The sequence below is a fragment of the Canis lupus genome, chromosome 8 (genome assembly GCF_048164855.1).
Source record: "Canis lupus baileyi chromosome 8, mCanLup2.hap1, whole genome shotgun sequence".
NCBI lineage: Eukaryota > Metazoa > Chordata > Mammalia > Carnivora > Canidae > Canis > Canis lupus.
In genome coordinates this window covers 70807081-70834519 of record NC_132845.1, presented here as the reverse complement: position 1 = coordinate 70834519, position 27439 = coordinate 70807081, and the positions used below count along the sequence as shown (strand labels likewise).

The 27439-nt window shown below is 46.5% G+C and overlaps 2 protein-coding genes across 8 annotated transcripts in view; both read right to left on the bottom strand.

Moving 5' to 3' along the window:
* The window catches only part of POM121C (POM121 transmembrane nucleoporin C), a 49856-nt gene extending 41855 nt beyond the window's left edge, over positions 1-8001 (bottom strand). Inside the window, exon 1 of one of the 2 annotated variants that reach the window (XM_072837431.1) lies at positions 7901-8001. The gene's annotated coding sequence lies outside the window, so the exon portion shown is untranslated. Of the gene's footprint in view, positions 1-7307; positions 7460-7900 lie in introns of those variants that run through there. The other variant, XM_072837430.1, reaches the window with a different exon arrangement.
* Positions 8002-16527: 8526 nt separating this feature from the next.
* HIP1 (huntingtin interacting protein 1) overlaps positions 16528-27439 on the bottom strand; it is a 158037-nt gene continuing 147125 nt past the window's right edge. For 3 of the 6 annotated variants that reach the window (XM_072837424.1, XM_072837428.1, XM_072837427.1), the window contains exons 26-32: positions 26296-26396; positions 25930-26035; positions 24849-24972; positions 24356-24417; positions 21062-21170; positions 20262-20343; positions 16528-19990 (exon numbers count right to left, since the gene is read on the bottom strand). In XM_072837424.1, the coding sequence (XP_072693525.1) occupies positions 20291-20343; positions 21062-21170; positions 24356-24417; positions 24849-24972; positions 25930-26035; positions 26296-26396 (555 nt within the window). In that variant the 3' untranslated portion in view covers positions 16528-19990; positions 20262-20290. Of the gene's footprint in view, positions 19991-20239; positions 20344-21061; positions 21171-23928; positions 24016-24355; positions 24418-24848; positions 24973-25929; positions 26036-26295; positions 26397-26956; positions 27302-27439 lie in introns of those variants that run through there. The other 3 variants (XR_012035925.1, XM_072837425.1, XM_072837426.1) reach the window with 3 other exon arrangements.

The window sequence follows — 27439 nt, the reverse complement described above, 5'->3', positions numbered from 1 at the left end:
GACAGTAAAGAGAAATGCACTGAAAGTACAGAATTAGAAAAGAAAAAGACTTTCAGTTACTAATAGCATAAGAAACCAATAAAATGTGTAGTGGTATAAAACAATAATTTCCTTTCTTTCTCTTTTTTTTCCTTTCTTTTAGAGAGAGACAGAGAGAGAGAGCACGAGCATGAGCAGGAGGGGCAGGGGGAGAGAGAATCTCAAGCAGACTCTGCACTGAACACAGAGCCTGATTCAGGGATAGATCTCCTGATCCTAAGATAATGACCTGAGCCAAAACCAAGAGTTGAACGCTGAACTGACTGCACCACCCAGGCACCCCAAACAATGATTTTATGATCCTCAGGGATTCTGTGATTCCAATACATTGGCTTGTTTCTGCTCTGCAATACCTGGGAACTCAACTAGGAAGACTCAAAGGCTAGGGGTGCTTGATGGTAGGGGGCTGGAATCATCTAGAGGCATCTTTGCTCACACAGCTAGTGGCTCATGCCGGCTGTCAGCTGGGACCTCTGCTGAACTGTGGGCTGGAACAGATACACATTTCTTCTGCCTGTTGTCTCTCCATATTGGTTAGTTTGAGCTCCCTCAGAATGTGGCAGGTTGGTTGACAGAGCAAGCATTCTCAGAGAAAAAGATGGATATACACGGCATTTTGATGATCTAGCCTGGGAAGTACCACAGCGTTGCTTCTGTTCTACTGTATTTGGTTAAGGCAACCTTAAAGATCTGGACAGGTTCTAGGGGAAGAGACATACTGCCACAATCACATCATGGAAACAGCAGTAAGATTATATGGTAAGAGCATGTGGGATGGGAGATATCATTGTGCCCATCTTCAGAAAACACACTCTGCCCCAGGCTGTCATGACAGCATAGGATGGAGGGCAAAACCTAGCCAAGGAAGACTGTCAGCAAAGCCCTCTGTGAGGAAGGCTTGTCTCAGGTGGAGGGGATCAGAGGCTAAGAGGAGCCTGGGGAAGACGCTCAGGTAGAGGAATGTGTAAGGCTGCAGTCCAAAGAGAGGCTGGTGTGTGGGGATGCTGTGTTTTGCTGCCTCAAAAGCAGAGGCAAGGGGAAAAAAGTGCTCGGAAGGAAGATGTGGAGGGAAGATTCCATGTGCTCTGGGTCATGCCCTCTATGATAGACCTCCTGAGAATAGCAGCTGCCTCCAGGCAGTGGGATCCTAGGAAAAGAGAAACTGGAGACGACAGGAGCAAACTGGTGACAGTAGGGGAAAATCTGCATGGTTTAGCTGCTATCCTACTCCAGAGGTTCTAGTATGTAAGGTAAAATAGAATCTGGCCAAGTCTTATCCAGACAAAGTAAGGGAAGTCTGGAGAAAATAGCTCTGCCTGTAACAGATGCCAGAGGCAGCTCAAAATAGAGGCCGCACGGGTGTATCAATAACACAGTGGAGACAGGGAGATCTAGCAAGTCTACAGTAAAAACTCAAGTTGCTATCACTCAGGCACCTGCTAACCTGTCCTTCCCTCATCCTCAAGTCAGATCAGTGACTCAGTGGGGTTCTTTCTCATCTTATACTTGGAATTGAATGTGTGTCCAGCTGCTGGTCTTAAGAGTCAGATCCAAGAGGTTTGTCTTTAAAAATGCAGGTACTGATACATTATATCAGTCCAAATTATAAATATCTGTATGCAAATGACAAGAAATAAAACCAGAATCATAACCTTAGTAAATTAGAGTCTGGCTTGTGTGCTCCTCTAAACATACAATTTCAATCCACCTACAGACATATGACGCAGATTATGTGGACACTAAATATCTTGCCACACTGAACTGTGCTTTTGCAGAAATGCCTTTACTCACTGGGGAAAACCTACTCATCTTCTGAGATTCAGCCTGAGCGTCACCACCTTTGTGAACCCTTCCTCAGCCCCAAACATATGGCCACACCCACCCTGGAGTCCCCATTCTACCTTGTACAGACTACTGTCATTGAGTCTATTTATTGTGTGTATTCACATATCTATTAATCCCCACTCAAGCCTCTGGGCTCTCTGAAGACATGGATTATATCTTATTTTCTCATTTGAGGATGTGCAAGACAGTAAGCACTCAATGTCTGCTGATTATTGCACAAGTGAAAATTTCATCTTCAAACTGAAGCTCATGAGAATCTGACTCCCCTCCTTTGGTGGGAGATCACAGTTTGGGTTGTCTTTTACTTGAACCAGAGTCTATGCCAAAATTGAAGGGTCAACCACCAACCATTGTGTGATGATTGCATATTTGGTGCCGGCTGCTCTTGTGAGTGCCTGCCATGTATTATTAGTTCACCTAATCCTCCTGATAGTCCTGCTCCTGCAAATCCAGTAGGTGGTGCCAAGACTGAGGCTGGTCACCTGGACAACAGGCCCAAATGGACAGTTGAAATGAGGAAAGAGATGTGGAGAGGTCCCATGAGCCAAAAAATACAGGCTGGGCAGAGAGTGGAGTTCTGCATGCTGTATCCTGTGGTGAGGTTCTCACTGCCTGCTTACAGTATAGGATCATGAGACATAACCCATACACAACATGGGCACGATTATTCATCGCACAGGAGCAAGCATATCATTGCTAAACTGAGTAACACTCTCACATTTATCAAGAAAACAATTTTTTTAAATGCCTGATGTTATCTCCTGTTCCATAGAAGATAGAGTAAGCACATCCATCACATTCCTATTGCTAATTACAATCTCTTGCTAATTATAACAAATTAAAACTCCTGTTCAAAATACCTAAGGCAACTAGTTAAAAAACCTTTTGAAAGGTGGAGAAAAGAAAGCAAGCTGGCTAGGGACCTGGAATAAGACCCAGTGGTAAGTTCCCCAGATGGTCTGTTTGTTTTGCCTTCTATATGTCTTGGTTGGGGTGACAGAGCAGTCTACAACCAGAAAATGCCAACAGGCCTCCACCTGACCACCCTACACAGAAAAGCCCCAAGAAAAGACCACTCTCTCTAGCCAAATGACCAGAAAGAGGGTAGTGCTGCAGTTAAGAACCCATACTGTTCCCTTCCCTATCAGGTACTGCAGAGACTGTGGGACAAAGACCTGCTGACCAATTCCCACTTTGCACTGACAAAGCAGAGGTGGCACCTCTTCCCTCCCCACTAAGCACTAAAGAGACTGGGCAGGAGCCCTACTATCCACAACCTGCACTAGTTGAATAATACTAAAAAATAAGTGGTACCCCATCCACTCTCAAATTAGAGTGAGGATCTAGAAAAAATGTTTTTTTTCTTTTTTTTTTAAAGTAGGCTCCACACCCAGCATGGAGGCCAACACAGGGCCCAAGCCCATGAACCTGAGATGGAGACCTGAGCTGAGATTAAGAATTGTACATCTTTGGCAGCCCGGGTGGCTCAGTGGTTTAGCGCTGCCTTCGGTCCAGGGCATGATCCTGGAGACCCGGGATCGAGTCCCACATCGGGCCCCCTGCATGGAGCCTGCTTCTCCCTCTGCCTTGTGTCTCTGCCTCTCTCTCTCTCTCTCTCTCTGTCTCTGTGTGTGTGTGTCTCTCATGAATGAATAAATAAAATCTTAAAAAAAAAAAAAAGAACTGGATGTCTAACCAACCGAACCACTAGGGGCCCCACAGAAAAAAGAGATCCTTTAATATGAATATGAAGTACTGGGCACGCTTTCCCAAGCAGCCCAAGTGTGAAACCAATCAGCAACAACAGACCAAAGGCTTTACGAACTGAACTACAACATGGAAAATTCTGAGGGTTCAAACCTCTGGGTATCAACAAGTGGGGAAGGCCAAAATAGCTCTGCAGAGGTTTCAAAAACTTAATTTATCTTCAAACCAGAGCCTACAAATATGGACCCGAAGGTGCATTCTGAACATAAACATACTGACTGCTAAAATAGAAGATTTACATAGGAACCAGAACCTCAAAACATAATATTCAAAATGTCCAGCATAAAATAATCACTCTTCATACTAAGAACCAGGAAAAATAACTTAAATCCAAAAAGACAATCAATAGATGCCAACACTGAGGTGACCAGATGTTGGAATTACTGAATAAGGATTTTAGTGCAGCTATCACAAAAATGTTCCAACATGTAATTATGAACATTCTTGAAAGATACTGGAAAATAGAAAACCTCATCAAAGAAAAAGATATAAAGACCCACATGGAAATTTCAGAATGAAAAATTACAGTAAGTGGAAAACTCACACGATGTGCCTAATAACAAAATGAAGATTTACAGAGGAAAAAATCAGTGAACCTGAAGATATATCTGTAGAAATTATCCAATCTGAACAGCAGAGACAAAACAGGAAAAAGAAGAACAAGTGCCTATGGGACAATAACAAAAGATCTTATTCCTTTTACTGGAGTCCTAGGAGAGGAAAAGGAGGGCAGTGCACAGAAAATACTGGAAATATCCCAAATTTGGTAAAGGATATAAACCTATCAATTCAAGAATCTGACCAAACCCTAAAAGGATAAACCCAAATAAATCAACACCAAGACACATTATAATGAGATGTCTGAAAAATTAAAGACAAGGAGAAAGTTTTGAAAGCAGCTGGAAGGAAAACACAGGGAAAGAACAATTCGAATGACTAAAAATTTCTCATCAGAAACCACGAAGAACGAAGTGGAAACATTTTTAAAATGCTAAAAGAGGGGTGCTTGGGTGGCTCAGTGGGTGAACATCTGCCTTCGACTCAGGTCATGATCCAGGGGTCCTGGGATCAAGTCCTGCACTGGTTTCCCACAGGGAGCCTGCTTCTCCCTCTGCCTATGTCTCTGCCTCTCTCTGTGTGTCTCTCACAAATAAATAAATAAAAATCTTCCAAAAAAAATGCTAAAAGAACTTACAATCTATAATTCTATATCCAGTGAGAATATCTTCCAGGAATGAAGGAAAGACAGTATGAGATGAAGGAAAATGAAATGATCTGCCACTGTCAGAACTGCTCTAAAAGAAGTGATCAAGGAGGGGCACCTGGCTGGCTCTGTGAGAGTGCAACTCTTGATCTCAGGCTGTGAGTTCTAGCCCCATATTGGGTGTAAAGATTACCTTAAAAATAAAATCTTTAAAAAAAAAGAAGTGATCAGGAAAAGTTCTTCAAATGAAAAGGAAATAACAAACTTGAAATATCAGGAATGAAAAAAACATTTTTAGTGTAAATATCCGGGTGAATATAATCTCTTGAATTTTTAAAGTTATATTTGATGGATGAAAGCAAAATTGTAACATCATCTTATGCAGTTCTCAATGTATTTAGAGGTAATATTTAAGACTACAATCTCATAAAGGAAGGAAAAGGGACCTAAAGGTGGTAAAGTTTCTACATTCCATGGGAACTGCTCAAAGGTTAATACTCGTAAATTCATAAGTGTGTATAATATAACCTGCATAGCAATCACTAAAAATCCGTAAAATGAGAGCTACGTTGATAGTCTAGAAATATTAAAGTGGCATACTAAAAAAAGTTCATGTATCCCATAACAGGGCAAGAAAAGGGAAACAGATGTTCAAAAAATGAGAGGGAGCAAACAGACAAGTAAAATTGCAGACTTAAATCCTAACCAATTAAAATTTATATTAAATGTAAACTGTCTAAACAGATCAATTTGAAAAAAAAATTGTCAAGCTGCCTGGGTGGTTCAGTTGGTTAGGTGTTCAACTCATGATTTTGGCTCAGGTCATGATCTCAGGGTCGTGAGATCAAGCCCTGCATCGGGCTCTGTGCTGAGCATAGAGCCTGCTTAGCACTCTCTCTCCCCCCACCCCTAGTGCTCTCTAAATAAGTAGGTAAAAAAAATTAAAAAACAGACTCTTAAATTACAAAGCAAAACAAACACTACTCAGAGTGATGTCACACAAAATGGCAAAGCAGGAAGCTCTTCACCAAAACAGCCACTGAGTGGGGAAAAGTAATTAGAGTCAACTATTTTGGAACTCTGAAACACGACCAGAAACTCTTTTTTTTTTTTAAGATTTTATTGATTTATTTATTCATGAAAGACAGAAAGAGAGAGGCAGAGACACAGGCAGAGGGAGAAGCAGGGTCCATGCAGGGAGCCCGACATGGGACTTGATTCTGGGTCCCCAGGATCACAACCTGGGCTGAAGGCGGCGCTAAACCGCTGAGCCACCCAGGGATCCCCAACCAGAAACTTTTAACAACCAGAGGAGTCCTTATAAAATAAAGGGAGAGGCTGCTGAATTTTCACAAGTTAGCAGCATGTGAAAACCAGCCAACACCCCCCTTTCCTCAGACAGACATGCTGCAGCTGTATGGACAGCAGCCTACATTCCTGAAGAAGCTGGCTGACACCGAGGCAGGCAGTAGAAACCCTGTCCTCCATAAATTTGGGGTTATGCATTTAGGACAGTCTGATGGATCCCTGAGGACCAGCAGATGCTTGCGTTGGATTTGCCCCCTCAGCAGCAACAGCTTCCTCTGGTGGCATCTACTGGATTGAAGAGTCAGAATCCCCTTTCCCTACTCCCCAAGTTCGAGTCAGGCATGCAAGGAAATCTATGTCAGGTCACTTACTGACTGAAGATAAAATGAAACAGAAACTTCAGCAGTTAAACAGAAACAAAGTACACATTTTGCAAAAATAAATTGGAAAGGTAACGGTTCCAGGCCTCAAAAAACAAAAATTAGCAATTCCTGATGACTAAGAAAATCACATTTGGAGACATTTAGGAAGTACAGTTCTCAACAAAAAATTATGAAACAGCAAAGTACGGACCATCCACAGGGAAAAAAGAATTTGACACAAACCATCCCCAAGGAAGCCCAGACATCGCATTTACTAAACCCAAACGTTAAGCCAGCCATCTTAAATGTGCTCGGTGAGCTCGGGAAACCACAGACAGAGAACTAAAGGAGATCAGGAAAACAACAGATGAACAAGATGAAAATATCTATGAAAAGAAAGAATTATGGGAAGGAACCAGAAAGAAATTTTGGACTGAAGAGTCGGTTAAATGAAAAGCTTACTATAGGAGCTCAGCAGCAGATTTGAGAAGTAAAAGATCAGCACACTTGAAGATGGGTCCTTTGAAATGATCTAGTCTGAAGAGAAGAAAACTAAATGTAGAAACAGAACAAAGAACAAGCGTGGGATCCCTGAGTGGCTCAGCGATTTAGCGCGGGCCTTCGGACCAGGGCGTGATCTTGGGGTCCCGGGATCGAGTCCTGCATCGGGCTCCCCGCGGGGAGCCTGCTTCTCCCTCTGCCTGTGTCTCTCGTGAATAAATAAGATATTTTAAAAAAGAAAAAGAAACCTAACAAGCCTGAAAGATCATGAAGAGTCAAACCTGAGAGTTTCGTGCCTCGGTGACTGCGGTGATTTAGCTGGTGAACACACAGGAAGTGGGGGAGATTGGGAGAGGAAGCGAACATCACCAGCTCAGATTTAGACAGTCTGAGACCCAGGGAAAGGCACATAAAGCTGCCTCACAAAGAGATGAAATGCAGCCCCAGCACTCGCAAGGGAAGTCCTGTCTGACGCGGGGATTTACGGGCCGCGTAAACAATCCTGGTAACTGGGGAGATGGGCCAGCTGACCACCGGCTGTCAAACGAGTGCCAAGAACAGAACCCAGAACACAGACAGCCGTGCTGAGTTGAGGAGCGGAAACCAGGGGAGGAGCCCCGATGTCGTCAAAGGAGTGGCATCATAGACCCCCCCGGGACCACAGGAATCAAGCTCTGCAGCCACTGCTAAGCAGCAAACCTGCGGACCTCCTTTGCACGGAACCACCCCAGGACGATGACGTGCCAGGCGGACCCAGACACACGGCGCTGTGCGTCCAGCACCCATCCAGGCGGGAAGTACAGGCGGCCGGCCCAGGACCCAGCCTCGGGGCTGCGCGAGGCCCAGGTGGCCGCAGCGCGTGGAAAGGGCGTACCTCCTGCGCACCTCCGGGTGGCGGCCCGCCCAGGCGGCTGCAGCGGCTCAGGAGGCCCAGTCGTACTCCAGCCTGGGCCAGCGAGGACTCGTTCCCTACCTCCTTGGCCAGCCAGCTCCCCCTCCGCCCCCCCAACAGGCGGAAGCCGCGTGGTCCCGCCATGCACCGCGCGCGCTTGTCTCCCGTCACTGCGGACGGCTCCCGCGAGAGCAGGTGGTGAGGAAGCCGATTGCCAGGCAGCAGGGCTAGGCCGCTCCCTGCCCGCAGTGTGTCTCGCGAGTCTTTGGGCGGGAGGCGCGCGTAGTGAAGTTCCCGCCTTGGGTCCTAGACTTGGACGCCTGCGAAATCGAATTCGATGACTTTTCTACAGGAGGGGGAAATCTACTCAGTTCCAGGAATCCATGTCTCCTAGGGCTGTGGTTGCCTCCAAGGCTGTGGAACTATGAGAGCCCAGATCTGCCCTCGGCTCTGCCCTTTGCAGGTGCATGGATTTTCTGGGACCGCCCCCCCACCCCCACCCCATGGAACTGAGCACCTGTCTGTGGGGGAGATTTCCCATGGTTAGTCATTGGGTTTTTGTTTTGTTCCTTTGTAAGTTGCCCAGACCTTTGTAAAGACTGCTTGGGAAATGGCACATTTAGATTGAAGCCAGACCCAACAGGCACTTTTTTTTTAAACAGTTGATAAGGGGGGTTCCCCACCCCAATCATTCTGTCCCAAGAATGGCTAAACTGGCTAAAACTGAGCAGCTAACATCTTCCTACCAGTGTCAGCATTAAAGAAGAGCTCTTTGTGGGGGTGAGGGGTGTCAAACTCTGAAATTCTTCTCTCCTGCTATAGACTGATTTTGTCACCTCTCTTGCTCCTTCATTTTATTGGAACTAGTTAACATTCCTCCAGTTCTTCTACAAATACACTTTTCATCTTCATTCCAGCCTGTAGATCTTTCTGGCTCTAACCAGCAGCTCTCCGGCTTCTCCTCCTTTCCCAAATGGCTTGGATATCATGACCAATCATTTCAGTTCTCACTTCAGTGAGTTTTTACTTTGCCCTTTTGGCCAATCTCCATCCCTTGTGAAATCAGACTGTGTCTTTTCTCCAGCCTGGCTGTAGAGATTCTAAATATTGCTAGTGAAAAACAAAGAACTGTGCCATCACTCCTCCATAAATGCATGCTTTCTAGTGGCACTGTGCTCATACTGCAGACTGGAAGTTCTTTTCACCATCCTGTGACCTTGCTGTCATATTAACTACAGCATTTCCCCAAAAACTTCCTAAAGTCAGCCACAAACTTGCCACTCAGTCCCATTCTTCTAGTAAATGATTTCATCTACATCTACTTGCTTTGGATCAAGTGAAGTATGCCAGCTGTCCCTTCGTGGTTGCCAGAAACTGTGGAGGAGGAAAGGGTATTTTTCCCTCTACACTCCTATGTTCTTAGTTAGGGCCCCTGTAACTGAAGACAGATTAACAAGAGAAAAATGTACAACTTTATTTAATTTCAGTTTTACATGATGTGGGAATGAGAACCTAAAGAAGCATTTAAACTTGAGTGTTTTTATTATTATTTATTTGAGAGAGAGAGAGAGAGAGAGAGAGAGAGAGAGCATGAGTAGGGGGTGGAGCAGAGGGAAAGGAACAAGTAGACTCTGTGCTGAGCACAGAGCCTGACTCAGAGCTCAATCCCATGACCCTGAGATCATGACCTGATCCTTTTTTTTTCTTTAAAGATTTTTTAAAATTTTTATTTATTTATGATAGTCACACACAGAGAAAGAGTGAGAGAGGCAGAGACACAGGCAGAGGGAGAAGCAGGCTCCTTGCACCGGGAGCCCGACGTGGGATTCGATCCCGGGTCTTCAGGATTGCGCCCTGGGCCAAAGGCGGGCGCCAAACCGCTGCGCCACCCAGGGATCCCTCTTTAAAGATTTTATTTATTTATTCATGATAGACACACAGAGAGAGAGATGCAGAGACACAGGCAGAGGGAGAAGCAGGCATCATACAAAAAGCCTGACATGGGACTCGATCCAGAGTCTCCAGGATCACACCCTGGGCTGCAGGCAGCGCTAAACCGCTGCACCACTGGGGCTGCCCTCATGACCTGATCCTAAACCAAGAATCAGATGCTTAACTGACTGATCCACCCAGGGAACCCAAACCTGAGTGTTTTTATGCTAGGCTTGATGATGAGTGGAGAATTATGGAAAAATGTGATAGGACGAAGAAAAGTGTGAGCTGGGTGCAGTAAACTTGGGGAAACAGTGGGGATGGTCTGTTCAGATTCTTCTGAGCATCTCTCACATGGAGATAAAGATGTTCCTTTTTTCCAGGATAAGAAGGGTACCTCTCACATGACCTGCTTCAGAGGAAGGTTAGAAAGTCCTTCCTGTACATGCCATTTTGCAGTTTCCTTCAGCTTCAAATATTCAATATGCCAAAGTGCTATTGAATATCAGCATGTCCCAATCCCTGTCAAGAGAAGACAGTCCGGATAAAAATGAAATTTCCTTTGTTCCCTGTCTCTGTGGCACCCCCTCCCGCTTCTCCTAGAAGCAACTACAACCATAAATTTTCTTTCTGCATACACCTGGGTATATATGTATCCATAGAATTTAACATTTTGAGTGTTTAGATATCTCATAATTTCCTCCCTGGCTTATAACACCATCTGGCATACCTGTTGCATAGAGACAGAAACAGATTTGAGAGTCTGGGGAGAAGGGTGAGTAGGGCACTAGTGACCGCGAATGAGAGGTTTTCTTTTGGGGAGATGGAAATGTTTGGGAACCAGATGGTGGTGCTGGTTTCATGACAGTGTGAATGTCCAAAATGTACTAAATGGTGAATTTTATGTGAATTTCACCTCAATTTAACAAAAGCCATTGAAAGGTTTTAAGAAGGGAGGGTGGCAAAAGCAGATGTAACTTTAGGAATGTTGGTTACTCTAGCTACAGAATGAGAATGGTTTGGCAGGGGGCAGAGCTGCATAGGTAGGAGATTTGGAAGTCTATTGAGGCTACTTAGATGGGAGATGATAGCTGGTGTCACATCACAGCCCTACTGACAATTCCCACCATAAAGCCTCCAATCCTCCCAATGGCACTCAAGACCTCCTACAATTTGGCACTTTGTCCATGTTCTGTCCACACAGGCATCTGTCATGATCAGTGTTTCAACCACTGTTAGCTTTGCCTGGAGTATTCCCCCCACCCCCGCCACCTTTTATTCTTCATGTTTCAGCTTAAATGTCATTTGTTCACGGGAGTGTTCCCTGACCTCCTTGAATGTACTAGCTCCCTTGCTGTGTCCTCTTTTTCATGTACTTTTGGGTCCTGCATGACACTGGCTCCGTGCCAGCTGCCCCACCAGTTCACAGGCTCCCAGAGGGCAGACCGGTCCCTGGCACCGCATCCCTCGTGCCTTCGACACAGTGGACATTGAATAAGAACTTGTGGGAGGAATGAATAAATTTGCATCTCAAGGAATGTGCTATAGCTTTCCTCCTTTTTTGGCCATACTTCTTTTTTTAAATAATAAATTTATTTTTTATTGGTGTTCAATTTGCCAACATACAGAATAACACCCAGTGCTCATTCCATCAAGCGCCCCCGCCAGTGTCCGTCACCCAGTCACCCCATGCCCCCCCCACCTCCCTTTCCACTTTGCCTTGTTTACTAGAGTTAGGTGTTTTTCATGGTCTGTCTCCCTCACTGATATTTTCACTCATTTTCTCTTCTTTGCCCTTTATTCCCTTTCACTATTTTTTATATTCCCCAAATGAATTAGACCATATAATGTTTGTCCTCCGATTGACTTATTTCACTCAGCATAATACCCTCAAGTTCCATCCACGTCGAAGCAAATGGTGGGTATTTGTCATTTCTAACGGCTGAGTAACACTTCAGTCTCTACCTCCTCTGACTTTGTTTTAGGTTTGAAGCATGCTTCCATCTTCTTAAAAACATTTTTTCTTTAAAGATTTTATTTATTCATGAGAGGCGGAGGGAGAAGCTGGCTCCCGGTGGGGAGCCTGATGTGGAACTCGATCCCAGGACCCCAGGATCATGACCTGGGCCAAAAGCAGATGTTCAACCATTGAGCCACCCAGACACCCTTAAAAACATTTTTCCTGATGCCATTACCTCAAGTTATCGACTCATCCCTCCCTTTCCTTTGACTACCGCTGGATTTCTTGACTGTTTCATCTCTTTCACATTATACTTCAGTTTCTAATGTATGCGTCTATCTTCCTTCCAAGTTTGGAAGGTCCTTGAGAAAGGGACCAGTTCTTGCTTATTTTTCTCCCTCCTACAGTGTCTAGCATGTGATGGGAACTCAGCAGTGCTCGCAGAGGCAACACAATTAGAGAGGACATGCCTTTTGTAATATTAGTTGTTTTTGACCATATAGGAATTGAATACAATTTAGTCTTCAACATTTATTTCAAATGTTGGTCTTGCAGAAAGAAAATATAATTAGAAGAGATGTGGAGATTTCAGGAGAAATTTTGAAGGACAGTCCCAGAGGCTTCCTACTCATTTACTAGAAACTTACCTAGAAACTTACACGTTCTCCAGGAACAGGGCTGCCATGCTAGCAGTCACAGCTAGGCTCAGTTTTGGCTCAGAGAAGATGCTCAGGGCACACATGGAACGAGGTGCCTGTGGGATTGCCTGGTGCAGGCTCACGGAATTGTGAGAGGTGTAAGGCAGAGTGGAAAGGGGACTGAGGAGGAAGTGTCGGGCAGGAGGCACCTGGCTGGCTCAGTCGGAAGAGCACGTGACTCTTGATCTTGTGGTCATGAGTTCAAGTCCCACATTGGGTGTAGAGATTATGTAAAAATAAGTAAACGAGGGAATGTGGACCATGTTATGGAATGTCAAAAAAAGTACTTTCAGTTGGCCAGTCTGACCAGATCAACCCAGAAGGTGAGGATAAGAGATGGGCTCACTAGGGAACAAAATGGAAACTTCTCAGCCTGGGAGTCAAATTTTTCTTTAACTCGGCCACAACTTACCTTTTCAGCTGTATCTCCCATCTCTTTGCTTACACCAAACCAGAGTATAGCTTTGGCTTTAACCAAACCAGAGTATAGCTGTTTTCCTAACCTTGCTTCCTCACATTTATATCTTTTGTGGCATCTTCCTGCACCTGCTATAACCTTGTCCCTAATTTCTACCCATTGATATCTGATCTATCCTTTATGGATTAGTTACAGTCCAAATGTAACCTTTCCCGGTCTTCCCATTTGGGAGTGATCTCAATCAACAGATCCTACAGCATCTGCTTGTAACTTGCACTCAGAACAGCAGTAGTTGGCAGTCTCGTGTCACTCCTTGAAACACTGTCCCCCCTTCATTTTCAAGTGTCAATTCATCAGATTTGCCTCCTACCTCTCAAGCTGGTCTTTCAAAGGTCCTTGACCAGCTCCTTGACCAGCTCAGCCTGCTGTACTATTTTGAACATGAAAATGCCTCAATGCTGGACTCTTTTTTCCTCATGCTCTTCTTTGGCCACTTCAGCTATGGTTCCAGTTACCATGAAATTCCCATCTCCTCCGACCTCTCTGAGCTCCAGGGCCCACCCTACATCTTCACCTGGATGCTCAGAGGCATCTCAGCTAAGGACCTAATATCTGCGCCAAGCGTAGCCTCTTTTTGTGTTCTCTCTCTCTTGAGTGGATGGCACCCCACACCAGTTCTACAAGTCAGAAACCTGAGACTCCCTCTCCTGTACCCTCTATGGAAACTAAAGCCCAAATATTTTGCCTTTTACATGTGCTTCTAGCTTGTCACTTCTCCCAGTGTCCAATGCCACTGTCTACCTCCCACCACACTCTGCCTGCACTGCTGCAGGAACTTCCTCACTGAATTTGTGCATCCATTCTTGCTGCCTGCCCTCTGGTCTGTTATCCACTCAGCAATTGGAATGGTCTGTTTGGAATGCATATATGGTTTGAGGCTCTTTTGCCTAAAGCCCATCAACTGCTTTCCATTGTCTGTATGATCTGCTCCTGCTTCTCTGCCCAGACTTCTCTTTTTTAAAAAGATTTTATTGTTTGTTTGTTTGTTTATTTATTTGAGAGAGTATGCACGTGAGTGCATAAGGAGGGCAGGCGGAGGGAGAGGAAGAGGGGAAAGAATCCCAAGCAGATTCCACACTAAGCACAGAGCCCCATGTGGGGCTTGACCCCACAACCCCAAGATCACGACCTTGCTCTGGCTATAATGGTCTTTCAATTCCTTCAATGGCCCACAGCGCCTTTGCATACACAGCTCCTGCTGAGAATGGGCTTTCCCTCCCTTGTTGCCTAGTCAATACCTCCTCATATTCTGTATACCTTTGTTCAGTTTTCATTTTTTCAAGGAAACTTCCCTATAACTGTCCTCCTGTGCTCTCAGAGCATTCTGAGACTGTGCTACTCTAGATGTAGAGTTGACCTTTGAACAATGTGGGGATTTGGGGCACAGACCTCCCACACGGTTGAAAAACCATAGTTAAAAATCCATGTATAACTTTTGACTCTCCCAAAACTTAATAGCCTACTATTGACCAGAAGCATTAAAAATAACATAAGACAGTCGGTGAACACATATTTTGCATATGTGTTACATCCTGTATCCTCACAATAAAGTAGCTAAAGAAAATGTTAAGAGACTCCTAAAACACATTTATAGTACTGTACCGTATTTATATATAAAAAAAACCCCACGTATAAGTGGACTCCCCACAGCTCAAACGTGTTGTTCAAGGTCAAGTGGAGTTATACATTTTTCTGACTATTTGATTATCCTACTTGTTTCCCTGATTATCCTACTTGTTTCCCTGAATAGCCTGTGAGCTCCAGAGGGTGGGTGTGTTTCTGCCCTCTGCTGCATCCCCAGAGCCCCACAGAGCAGACGTGGTAACACATAATGTGTGAGGGTGAAGAACAGAAAATCTTCATCTTTGAAAATTTCAGTGCTCACACAATAAATGGATGCATCACATGTGTGTATAACTAAGAATGCAGTGTAAAAAGAGAAATCATTCATATTCACCCCCAAATGCTGGAAGGCCTACTGTATGTTTGGGAATGCATTAGAGACTGGGGACAACATGGTGGGCAAGATGAACTCACTTCAGACGACAGACAGTACAGAACATCTCAGCTGCATGCCTTCAGCACAGATTTCTGCTGTGCTATCCTCCCTCTTGGCCAGTCCACCCCTTTGTTCCTTTTTACTTTGGCAGGGTCACCCCTAGGCCCCAAACAAATTTCATCTGTCCAAAAAACCCTAACTCCCACCTCTCAATGCCCCTTTTTAATGGCATGTTAGTATCACTCTAGGGGGCTAATCTCATGATTCCTTACAATGCTCTGCTGGCCAGAGTGACCAGCCAGCCAAGTTGCCTTTCTAGAACTGGGGCCCAGCCACAGGATGCTGGGAAGACCCCTTAGGCTGAGTACCAAGAGCCTCTGGGGCATCTGGTCAAGGTCATGTACAGGTTGGGGAGGGCTGAGGGCTGGAGTACACCTGGAAGAGAAGAGACACCCTGCCTGGAGAGCACAGCTGGCCCGGGCCAGATCTGAGCCCTGGAAGACACTTCAGAACTCAAGGAAGTCCTCTGCCTGGCTTTCTGGATGCAACTTCACACTTGAGCCCTGGAACAATCTGTAAGAGAGCTGTGACCAGGGTGCTGGGGTGGCTCAGTTGGTTAAGCGTGTGACTTCAGCTCAGGTCATGATCTCAGTGTCCTGGGATCAAGCCCTGTATTCAGCTTCCCGCTCAGTGGGGAGTCTGCTTGTCCCTCTCCTTCTCCCCCTGCTTGTACTCCATCTCTCTCAAACAAATAAATAAAGTCTTAAAAAGAGAGCTGTGACCAAGGTCTGTCCACTCAATGGTGCTTCAGATGGAACAGGTTCACACTTGCATTCTGCTGCAGGGGGCAGAAAATCCCAGGTGTAGGCAACCATTTCCCATTTCTGTATTCATCCAAATCATCTTACCACTGGGCAGTCCTTCTCTTATTGGAGGAATCATTTGGGCAGTTCTCCTGCTTATCATCCCTGGGCCTTCCCCATCTCCCTCCCTTGGATGTCCCCTTGGGTTAATGCACCAGCAGCATGAGGTTGCAGATAATGAAAAGTCACCATACAACCAGCCCTACCCATTCATCAGCTCCTTCTGCAGGTCCTCTGGCAGACGGACTGGCTTGCTCTGAATCCCCTTGTAACTGGCAGCTTCAGTCCCTGAGCAGCAACCGTCTCATCCAATTTTAAGGTGACAGGTTACTTTTGCATCTTGAGGGTGGAGAAAGGCATATCCATAGCCTGAGATGCCAGACTTTATGCACAGACCTGGCTGTCAAGATCAGTTACAGTACCGATGATTTTGGCATGTTCTGTTTGATCATTCCCAAGGACAGGAGAGTGTATAGGGGATGGAGCATGACTACCTTGTGCAAACCCGTTTCTCTACAGCAGTTGTATTCCTCAGAAGTATTCCTGTCTTTAAGACCTACTCTAAGAGGTGCAGAGGTTAAGTGGGATTCAGTGGACCCCAGGATAGAAGTGTAGGCTTTTCACTGGGACCCCGACCCCAAAACCACTTTGGATGGTCAGTTAACACCACTACTCTCCATTGCCAGGTTGAAATATTTATTTGAAAAATTGAAAACACAGATGCAATGTATTATACAAAGAAAGGTCTTAATACCATAATAAAAGTATTGTTGGAAGGGAACAAAAGCCAGTGGCTACCTGCCCTGGGAAGGTAGGCACTCAGTGAAAGAATGAAATTCATTTATAGGAACTATTCTAATGGAAAATTGGGGGGAAAGGTTAAAAACAAGAAAAACAAACCCAACCTATCCCTGTGAACCTAAATGTGAGAGTTTGTTATAAGTTATCAGCAAGATTTATCTGAACCCCCTCGGTTTGTCCCTAGGAGTAGTAATCAGCTTCGTTTAGGGCCTTCAAACTGAGGTAGTTGAGGGTCACCTGAAAGACATGTCTGGAAATGATCTACTCTCAGAATCGGACCCAACGGCATCTAACCAATTATTTTCCGTTGCTTTGGCTCCTGGGGGTGAGAGGCTGTGCCACCACTGTGGGTTGTGATCGTGCATTTGGTCTGACCCTGGGAGACAAAGGGGACGTGAGCAGCAGAGAGCTGGCTCAGTTTGCTGTGGTGGAGGCTGGCAGGCCCATGGTGGTGGTGGTGGTCGTCTATGCTACAGACAGTGTGGTCTCTGGGGGACCGAGGATGGCAGAGACAGGGCAGAGCCGGTCGAGTTGAAAGGCCAATGCGAGGATCGAAGGCTTTCACTGGCAGGAAGGATTTCCAGAGACTGGCAAAGGTGGTAGAAGGTAGCAAGAACTTTACCGGTTTTAAAGACCCGGGTGAGTAGAACCGGGAGACCCCTCCGGACCAAGGAGCTGGCCACGAAGTGAGCATTTCCCAGGTAGCAGCTCAGAATCAGCTCCTCACCAGTGAGGGGCCGAAGCAAACCAACCTGCCTGAACAAACGACATGCACTGTGACCCCCATGGTACCTGGTAAACCCTGGTGTTGACTTGGCAGCTCAAACACTTCCAAGAAAGGATGCTCTGGACAATGTTTGGTTCTTCCAGCCACTGGATTAGGGACTCAGATTCAGGAAGGATCCTAGGGTTCCTGCTGTAAGCAGCAGAATCAGCCAACAATCTACACTTACAGTCTAATTTCAACTCCTGACTCAGATGTAAAATAACCCCACAAAGGTAGGTCTTTTCTATTTTGTTTCCTTATTATGTACACACATATCCTTATTCTAGAGATATTAGAGCAACCATAATTAAATCAGAGACACTGATTTTTGTTCGACTCAGTGTCGAAATCAGAGGCTGTATTTTGACCTCTTTTCAGTCCTAAGCCATTATTTTGTTGTCCTGCCTTACTATGACCTATGTACCCTGGCCCATGGGACTTCAGCCACTAATGATGCTGGGAGACTACCTTAAGAGGCTGTGAGGTTCATTTTTAGCCTCAGTATGTGATTCCTGTTTTAATCAGGTATTTCGCACCAAGTAGAAACACATTCATTTTTAGAAAAGCCAAGATGGGACAATTTGATTTTGGCCAGAGGATGGGCTAGCTTCTAAGGCAAGCGATGACAGACGTAATCACACTACATCTGACAGATACTTCTCGTGCCAGATGGGATTAGCCTGTGTTCCCGTTTAACTGCTTTCCTCACTGTTTCATAACTCATGTGAAGTCCGCAAAGGTTTTTAAAAATGACCGTGGCTTCTTTTTAGAGGGAGTGTCATTCTGAGAATCCCAGTGTGGTCCGATATACTAGATTTTTTTCCACCCCTGGTAATTTGGAGCACAACAGTTTGGCTGAGACTCTGGAAGTGAGAACTAGTCTGCTGCGGAAATGGTAACCAATTCTGAGAACATATCGACTGGCTTAATTGGTGTTAACTGGGCCAGGGTGCCATACACCACTCCTTCTGAGCCTCAGATGGAAAAATGCTGAGCCCAAAGACGTGTTAAACATTAAGACTGCTCATCTTCTACTGCTGAGCCCTCTTTAGCCCAATGTGGAGATTGCGTGTCTGAGTCTTGGAATCTGAGCTAATGGGAGACTGTTTTTTGAGTGCCTTACCTAGAAAATGCACAGAGAAGGAGGGCAATGGTAGGGAGAGGGGGGCTGATTCACAGTGATCAAACAGGAGCCTTGCCACCTGTCATGTAGCAACACTTAGCAACATTCCTTTGGGACAGGTCCTGGAAGTACTTGTTGGCTTCTACCTAGGAGTTGCTACAGATAAGGAAGGAAGACACTGTTTGTCCAAGATCGGAAGGTCACTTAAATGCTGGGGTTCATCTGGAGGTGGACAAGGGGTGTCAGGCTGCCCGCCTCTAGGAAGCTATCAATGAGCCCTCTGTCCTCATCCGGTCCAGGCAGCCAGGGCCTGGAACGTGTGGCTGCAAGGGCTCAGAGCCAATGGTCCCCCTCTCTCAGTCTCCTGACTCAGAGGCTCTGAGGAACCTACTTGTCTCAGCGTCTAGGCTGGTTGTTTGGGAAGCATGTTGGCCGTGTGTCTGATTCTTTAAGACTTATGACCTGGGGCAGCAATGCGGCCCTGCCATCGGCACACCTCAAATCCTGATTGCTCAAAGCATCTTTCTGTAGGCCGCTGCCAAATGGAGGTTAGTGATAAATATTAAAGATACCAAACCAAGCACACAGTTCTTTCCTGCTGGGAGCAAGTTGGCCTGATCTTCTGGGTCTGTCACTTAGGTAGAACATGGAACTATCTTCTTCAGGTTCAAGAGGATGCCAAGGCGGACATTTGGAGAGAGGAATTGGAAAGCCCTCACACACTCCCTCTCAGGGCCCTGCCTGGGTCTGAAGGGAGGTGGCATGGAAAATTCATGCCAGTGGGAAGAAGTGTGGCTATTCTCACCAGCACACTCAAGCATGTGATAAGGTTTCTCAGCCTGGTCACAAGAAGTGCCCAAGTGCTCCTGAGACCTGGGCCGCATGCACCCCTCCTTTCCCGCTTTCTCTGCCCCTGTCACTTGTGAAGGTGGACAGAGGCCTCCGGCCGGGCTCTCACTTTGGGAAGGAAAGGCACTCGCTCTGCTTCTGCCTTTGGAGGGAAGTGTGGCCGAGAAGTGGTGCCTGCCCCTGGGGAGTGGCCTCGGCTGACCCCTACTCGCTCAGCAGGACACTCAGCATGGAGGCTGGCTTGGAGCACCAAGGTGAAGCCTGAGCAGCACCATTGCTGTTAACTGCTGTTTTAGGGGCCCCTGGTGGCTCAGAGCTCCAGGGGTACTCCCTTTGGGAGAGGTGGTTCTATGAGGGAACGCTGAAAGAAGAAAATCGAAAAAAAAACAAAAAACAAAAAACAAAAAAAACAAAACCCAACCAACCACCATAAGAAGCAGTAGGAATCCATGGAACTGCCAAGAGAGGGGAGAGCTGCCTTGGCGTGCTTGGCGAGGACGCTCGTGCTGCTCTGACGGCAAAGATTCAGGCCCTGCGTCCTGGTGTGCAGCCCACCAGCCCTCTGACGCTCACGAGTTGGTGCAGATGGTGAAACAGAAAAGGCTGAGGGGAAAACAGAGAAGAAAAGGTATGAGATGGCCCCTCACCAGGCTCTTGGAAACAGCAAGCCCCTCAGACAAGGTCACTGAGCATCTAGGGGTCAAGCAGCAGGCGGGACTGGGAGGGAGGTCCCCCTCTTCCATGGAAGGCCACTGGGGTCCCCGGCACTGGGGTCCCTGGCACAGTGGGAGTGGTGTGGCTGCTACCGGGGACCCTCCAGGGTTTGGGCTATGGCTGGAAAATAACACACACACAGACGGGCCACAAGATTTACACTCGGAGGTGTGGGGTGTCAGCATGGCTCTATTCTTTCTCGGTGACCACTTCATGCAGCGCAGGTGGAGAGGCTTCTGTTCCTGAAAAGCAACGATGATTTTTGTTTCCTAGCACTTCATGTATGCATGCATTTGTTTCCCCAACAAAAACAGCCACTGCGTTGGGCTCTCAAATACCTCATGCTCATAACCCTCTACCTTCCTGAGTTACACATCCAGGAGTGGCTGGTATGCGTCTGTGGTTGGCTCCCAGAGTTGATCAAGACCATGAGAGTCAGCAGTCCTGGTTGTGATGAAGTTGGCCGCTTTGGGCACATGGGAAAGCAGAAGACTCCAGGCAAGAAAGCCTCTCTGGGCTGGTGGGCCCAACATCCCCCACTCAACTCCATTTCTAGCCCCTGACCCCTTCTATAGCATGGCCATTGCTCCCCATTGCTGGCTCTAGTTAGTCAGGGGCTTGTGGTCCCCTTGCTGGCTCTTCACTGGCTGCCGTTCATTCATTCACTACTCTGCTGTCTGCGTGCCAGGCTCACTGGGAATGGTGGCTAGTGAGTGAGGAGCTCGCTGGTCAGCATTCAGATCTTGAGGGGTGACAACAAAAGCTTTCAATTCACCCCAATTTATGCCAGTTTTGGGCTTTAAGATTATCTACAATTGAAGAGAAAACACGCTCTAGGAGTGAAGAGGGGGGAAGTCGGTGACTTGAAGGGCACCTCGTTCTGTCATGTCTGAGGGGAAAGCCCTCCTCACACGCACCCTGCCCTCATGGTGTCCAAGCGGGGCCCTTAAAGAGGCCTACCTTCTTCCCAGCCCTCAGCAACACCAGCGAGCTCGTAGTGCTTTTTTCGAAGCTCTCCCAGTTTCTGACGTTCCTTCTGCAGGTCATTCTCCAGCTCTAGCACCCGGACCTGCAGGAGGAGCAGAAGGTTTTTGGAGCAGCCATCTGACAATGGTCTCACTTTGACTTAATCCATCTCCTCCTCTGCTGATTTCCTCCATCCTCTCCCATTTACCCATCTACCCTAGTGGCTCCTCTGTTTCCTCCCTGGGAGCCTCTACCGGAGGGGATGCTTTATAGCCCCAATGCCTGAATGGGAGGAGGGCTTATCTCATGCTCCTCTGAAATCTGTCTGAAAACAACTCTAACATCCTGCCTATTTGTGTGGTGTGTTCCAATCCAGTTCCCCTTCTGCTTCAATCCTGCTTTCCTGGAAATCCAGGCAAGAGCCAGCTCAGCTGTTTCTGGTATCTCTGAGGGGCTGGTTCAACTTAGGGTTTTTATCATACAGGCAAAAGCACAATCTTACCAAGGGAAAGGCTGGTACCTGGCTATCCCTACTGCTCATTCATTCTAGTTATTTCTGTACTAATTCAAGAAATGTTTGCTGAGGGATGCCTGGGTGGCTCAGTAGTTGAGTGTCTGCCTTCAGCTTGGGGTATGATCCCAGGTTCCTGCGATTGAGTCCCACATCAGGGACTTCCCCACAGGGATCCTGCTTCTCCCTCAGCCTAAGTCTCTGCCTCTCATGAATAAATAAATAAAATCTTAAAAAAAAGAAATGTTTGCTGAGCACCCATCATGAACCTGGGGCTTTGCTGCAGGTGCTGGAGACACAGTGGTGCACAAGGCCCCTGCTTACCCTGCAGGGTGAACACACAAACTCATGAACAAGAACAGATCAGACCGTAATGAAGATGACACAGGGTCATATGATGAAGGCCAAGGGTGATCAGCAAAGGCTACTCAGGCAGGCAGGAACTTGGGGTATCAGAAGAACAGAAAGGAGCCTTGTGTGGTTGACGCATGAGCGAGGGAGAGGGACACGAGAGGAGGATGGAGAAACAGGCCAGGATCATTTCACCCAGGGCCCTGAGCTGGGGCAGGAGTTTGGATATTTTAAGTGTGAAAGGGAAGTGAGTGGAAGATTTTAAGCAGAGATGTGATATGCTGTCATTTATGCTTTTCAAAATACGTAGAACCTGAACAAACTGTAAAGAGGGCAAGAGTGGAAGCAACTAGATGCAGTTAGGTGGTTCCTTTTTTTTTTTTTTCCAATTTTTTTATTGTAGAAAATGTAAAATGTACCGAAAGATGGAGACAATCTGGTGAATCCCATCGTGTGCCTTTCACAGAGTTCCAACAACTATCAACCTAAGGCTGGATCTGTTCCAGCAATGCTCTTTGCAATTCTCTGCTCCAACTGCCCTGCCACCCTGGCCCTGCCACAGAACTACTTGGAAACAAATACTCACATGTGTTGCAGTTAAGCTGCTTTTGCAGTAGTTTAGGAGTTAAACAACCGTGGCTTAGGCTATGTTAGGGAGATGGAAAAGGGGGAAGGTTCAAGCTTGGAGTGTCAGAATTGACAGGACCTGCTAGGGGACTGGATGTAGAAGAGAAAATGGAAGGAGGACCCAAGGACAACTCCTAGGTCTTAGCACCCAGGTGTGGGTCGGGGGGTTCCAGTTACGGAGGTGGAAAAAACAAGGAGAGGGACAGATCTGGATGGGAAGGAAACCAAGGGCCCTGGTTTGGATCCATTTCGCAGGAGATGTATTTGGTATCAAGTGGAGAGATCAAGTAGGCAGTTGGACAAGCACATAGCTCAAGGAGAAGATGGAGGCTGGGGAGAAGAATTTGGTACTTATCAGCATATAGATGGAATCTGTAGTCAGGAGGAACTGGATGAGACCAGTAAGCAAGACAACGTAGATGACAAGGACTCGAGCCTGACTTCGGGTCTTTCAGTATTTGGCCACGTGATTTTTCCTAAAGATATGAGTGACCCATCTAGGGATTTTAACAGTCTCAATCTGGACTTTACCCCAAGACTGGGACCAGTAACTCTAGAACAAGGATGTCAAGATTTTTCCAGGATCCCACTGAGTCCTAGTTCTCCTCTACATGCCACAACTTTACTAAATAGCTAGGAGAAATGGCATTGTCCTCGATGGGTCCTCAGTGAATCGATTTTTCTTTTTTAAACCAAGGTCATGCACAAATAATTCATATCAGAGTTTTAAAAAATTGCCAAAAAACTGGGGTACCTGGGTGGCTCAGTCAGTTAAGCATCAGACTTGTGATTTCAGCTCAGGTCATGATCTCAGGGTCTTGGGATCGAGTCCTGGCATCAGGCTCCCCACTGAGCAGGGAGTCTGCTTCTCCCTCTCCCTCTGCTCCTTCCCCTGTCATGCTTTCTCTTTCTCTCTCAAATAAATAAAATTTAAAAAAATCCTGAAAAACCAAAACCAAAACCAAAAAACAAAACACCACCCAGAAACAGACTTATAAATACAGCAAACTGGTGGATGCTAGAGGGGAAATGGGTGGAGGAATGGGTGAAATAAGTGAAGGGGATTAAGAGGTATAGGCTTCTGGTTATAAGGTAAGTAAGTCAGGGGGATGAAAAGTACTGCACAGGGAATATAGTCAACAATACTGTCATGATGTTGCATGGTGACAGATGGTGACTATACTTATCATGGTGAGCACCAAGTAATATACAGAATTGTCAAATCACTACGTGTGTACCTGAAAGTAACGTAACGTTGTTTGTCAACTACACTTAAAAAACAAAAACAAAAACAAAAACAAAAACAGGGATCCCTGGGTGGCGCAGCGGTTTGGCGCCTGCCTTTGGCCCAGGGCGCGATCCTGGAGACCCGGGATCGAATCCCACGTCAGACTCCCGGTGCATGGAGCCTGCTTCTCCCTCTGCCTGTGTCTCTGCCTCTCTCTTTCTCTCTGTGTGACTATCATAAAAAAAAAGAAAAAAAAAAAACCCGTCTATCATTAAGATATTTAATGCTAGTTGATGTCGGCTAGGAGACCCATGGTGGTCACGGTGAGGGGGAAACCAGTCCCGAGACTAGTGAGCAAGAGTTAAGATTCTATTTTTAACCTATCTGTCTCCACCTGTCTCCACTCCAGTGTCCCTTCCAGCATCATTTACGTTCATTCCTGGGCTATTGGGTCCATCTCTGTTTGTTTCTTCCCCAAGTCTTTCCCCTACATGCTTCTCTCGATGGGGATAATATTTGGGGTCAGTATCCCTGGCAACAGACAGAGCAGACTGAGAAGTGGGGATCCTACCTGGGAATCCATCTCTTGGCGTTTGATCTGGGTCAGTGTCATGCTGGAGAAATCCATATTATCTGGAAGAGTGGAGGGAAGGTCTTGTCAGGTGACACTCCTGGCTGACTCTCACCTGAGAGGCAGCTGATGCCAGCGCTCTGCTGAAACGCTTGGTTTGCTAGCTTCTAAAATGCGTGTGAACGTCACTGACGGAGAGATGGGGAGGAAGTGCCAACCCCCCATACCCCCACCACCTGCCAGAGACAACCAGGCCTGGAGAGTCATGTCTTTGAATCCAGAGAAATCACTAAATGGAAAATCTACCTTAAGGCCTGTTGCCATGGTGACACAAATAGCATGCTTTCGTGGTGTCCCAGTTTATGAGAAAGTAAGTAGGCATGTAGAAAAGATGACAACAGGGAATGTGGACACAGAGTTGTGGGAAACTGGGATCGTGAGGAAGAATAGCTGAATGGGATGGAAAAGAAAAGCATTGCTTCTGGGAGGCTACCTGTCTCCTCAATCTGTGATTTGCCCGAAATGGTGGAGGCCACAACTGTGGCGGTGGCCTGGTTCACCCCCCGGGAGGCCTGCTGCAGCTGGGCCAGGTTTGGGCTGTCCTTATCAGCTTTTACCTGCCAGGACCAAGCAGAGTTAGGGTCATACAGTGGCAAGAATTGAATCAAATAGTTGGTCCGATGGCTCTTGACAAACATACAGGATCCGCTGTGGTCACTAGTCGACTTCTTAAAGATTGCTGCCTATAGAGGGCACCTGGATAGCTCAGTCGGGTGAGTGTCCACTCTTGATTTTGGCTCAGGTTCTGATCTCAGGATTAAGATCGAGCCTGGTGTTGGGTTCCATGTTCAGTGAGGAGTCTGCTCTGGAGATTCTCTCCTCTCCCTCTGCCCATTCCCTGCTTGTGTGCATGCTCGTGCTCTCTCATTCTCTCAAATAAACAAATCTTTTTAAAAAAATTGCTGCCTACAGGGTCAACTCCCAACATATCTCTAACATCAAAAATGACTCCTGGCTTATTTGTTTGGTAGCCTCAGATTCTAGCTTTACCCTTTCTTGTGATAACTGTTCCAGTTGTAGAAACAAATCTTGAGATAGTAATAAACAAGGATGATAAGAAGGCTCCCTGGGGTACTATAAAACTCACAGTTTTTGGTAACAAGCTTTGTATTACAATTAGTCAGGGCAATAGTTCAAATATGGAGATTCTTAAGAAGCAGCAGCCATTGGCTATGGAACCTTGGAGCCAAGCCAGGGAACCAGCTCACTGCATTGACATATTCCTTATTTGAGTGTTCCTTGAATGCCCTGAGAGTTCATCAGAGATCAGCATGGCTGGAATCCTTAAAGGCCACTTTTCACAAAAGCAATGAGAGCTAAGAGTCCGTGTGGCCAGCCGGGCAGAAGAGCTCCTTGCTGACAGATGACAGGCTCTCAGAAGAGGGTAGTATAGGACCCTGGATAAAGGGTCCTATAGGATATAGGATCTGTTCTTGGGGCAGGCTCCACAGTCCAAGTATTCTCCAACCTAGCCGGACCTTACAGTGCTCTAGGGAGTCCTGCTCAGGTCCTACCTTAGATGCAGCCACAAGCTGGGCTGTGCTAGCAGCAATTTCATGCGAACACACCATTAGTTCCTCAAATTTCCCTCTGCCTTGCACCACCAGATCAGCTGCATCCCTGGTTGTCAGGAAGAGACAAGATAAATTATGTCATGGACAGCTGCAACCCCTGATGAGCCCACCTCCAGACCGCACCCATCACCCTGGCTATTTAGAAAGCACAGCCTGCCTACCTGTGAGGCCCAAGGAGACCCAGGTTCCCTTTTAAACTTTGAGTTAACTTCCCTATCAACAGTTTGTTTCTAAGGGGCAGACTTTTTTCCCCTCAGCTGTTCTCTGAGATGGATCCATGGAATTGGAGGAGTGACAGACACTTACACCATGATAGTGGCTCCCCAGCCAACGGCTTTGGAGGCTGAGATGAGTCCTTCTGTCCATCGAGAATTCTTGGCATAAAACTCTTTAGGTGATGCTGTGCCCTGAGGAAGTGAAAATAATGACTAGCTTTTATTGGGTGCCAGGTGCTTTTATGTCTATTACTCTCATACCTCACACTAACCCCAGGACCTAAGCATTATCACCCCATTTTACAGATGAGAGAATGAAGATTCAGAAAAGCAAAAATCCTTTTCCCAAATTCATGCAGGGAATAGTGGAAGTAAATCCTAGGCTGTTCTGACTCCAAAACTTACATAGCATTTTTATTATATCACATTTCCAAGTTGTAGACAAGAATATATACATATTCACGTGCACATATGAACAACATGATCTGAGAGAAGTCTAACTGCTCGCTCCAATTTTTTTTTTATTTTTTTTTATTTATGATAGTCACACAGAGAGAAAGAGAGAGGCAGAGACATAGGCAGAGGGAGAAGCAGGCTCCATGCACCGGGAGCCCGACGTGGGATTTGATCCCGGGTCTCCAGGATCGCGCCCTGGGCCAAAGGCAGGCGCCAAACCACTGTGCCACCCAGGGATCCCAACTCGCTCCAATTTTGAAAGAGGAGAGTACACAGTGAATAACTGAAACAAATGATTTCTCCTCGGAATTTTAAAATGAGTTCATGCTTTGGAAGTGTCTGATAGTCTCAGAATCCACAGGTGCTCCTTGCTCAGACTCTCTATTTTGGAGATAGAAAACACCCTGTCTTGGACTGAGAAAAAGCACCACCACCAAGACAGAGATGGCTTCCTTCTTTGAAGGAATAGTTTTCAGGCTCAGGAATCCCTCCCTGGGCCTCTGGTCTCCTGAGTGGCGGCTGCATACAGGGTGTGTGAAGAACATGATGATAGTATGGCCAGCAGAGGATGGAGAAAACCCAGTGAGGACATGGACCAGAGACTGGAGCAGGGTTGGCCTGTGAATAACTGCCAGCTGACTCTGCCACAGGAAGGAGACATGGCCACGCCCATGAAAGGTCAGCAGCCAGGCTGGCCCTTCTGTTTGCCCAGTTTCCAAAAGCTCTCCTTTATTCCTCCAAGGGCCCAGACTTGCAATGCACAGGGTCTCCAGAGCAGG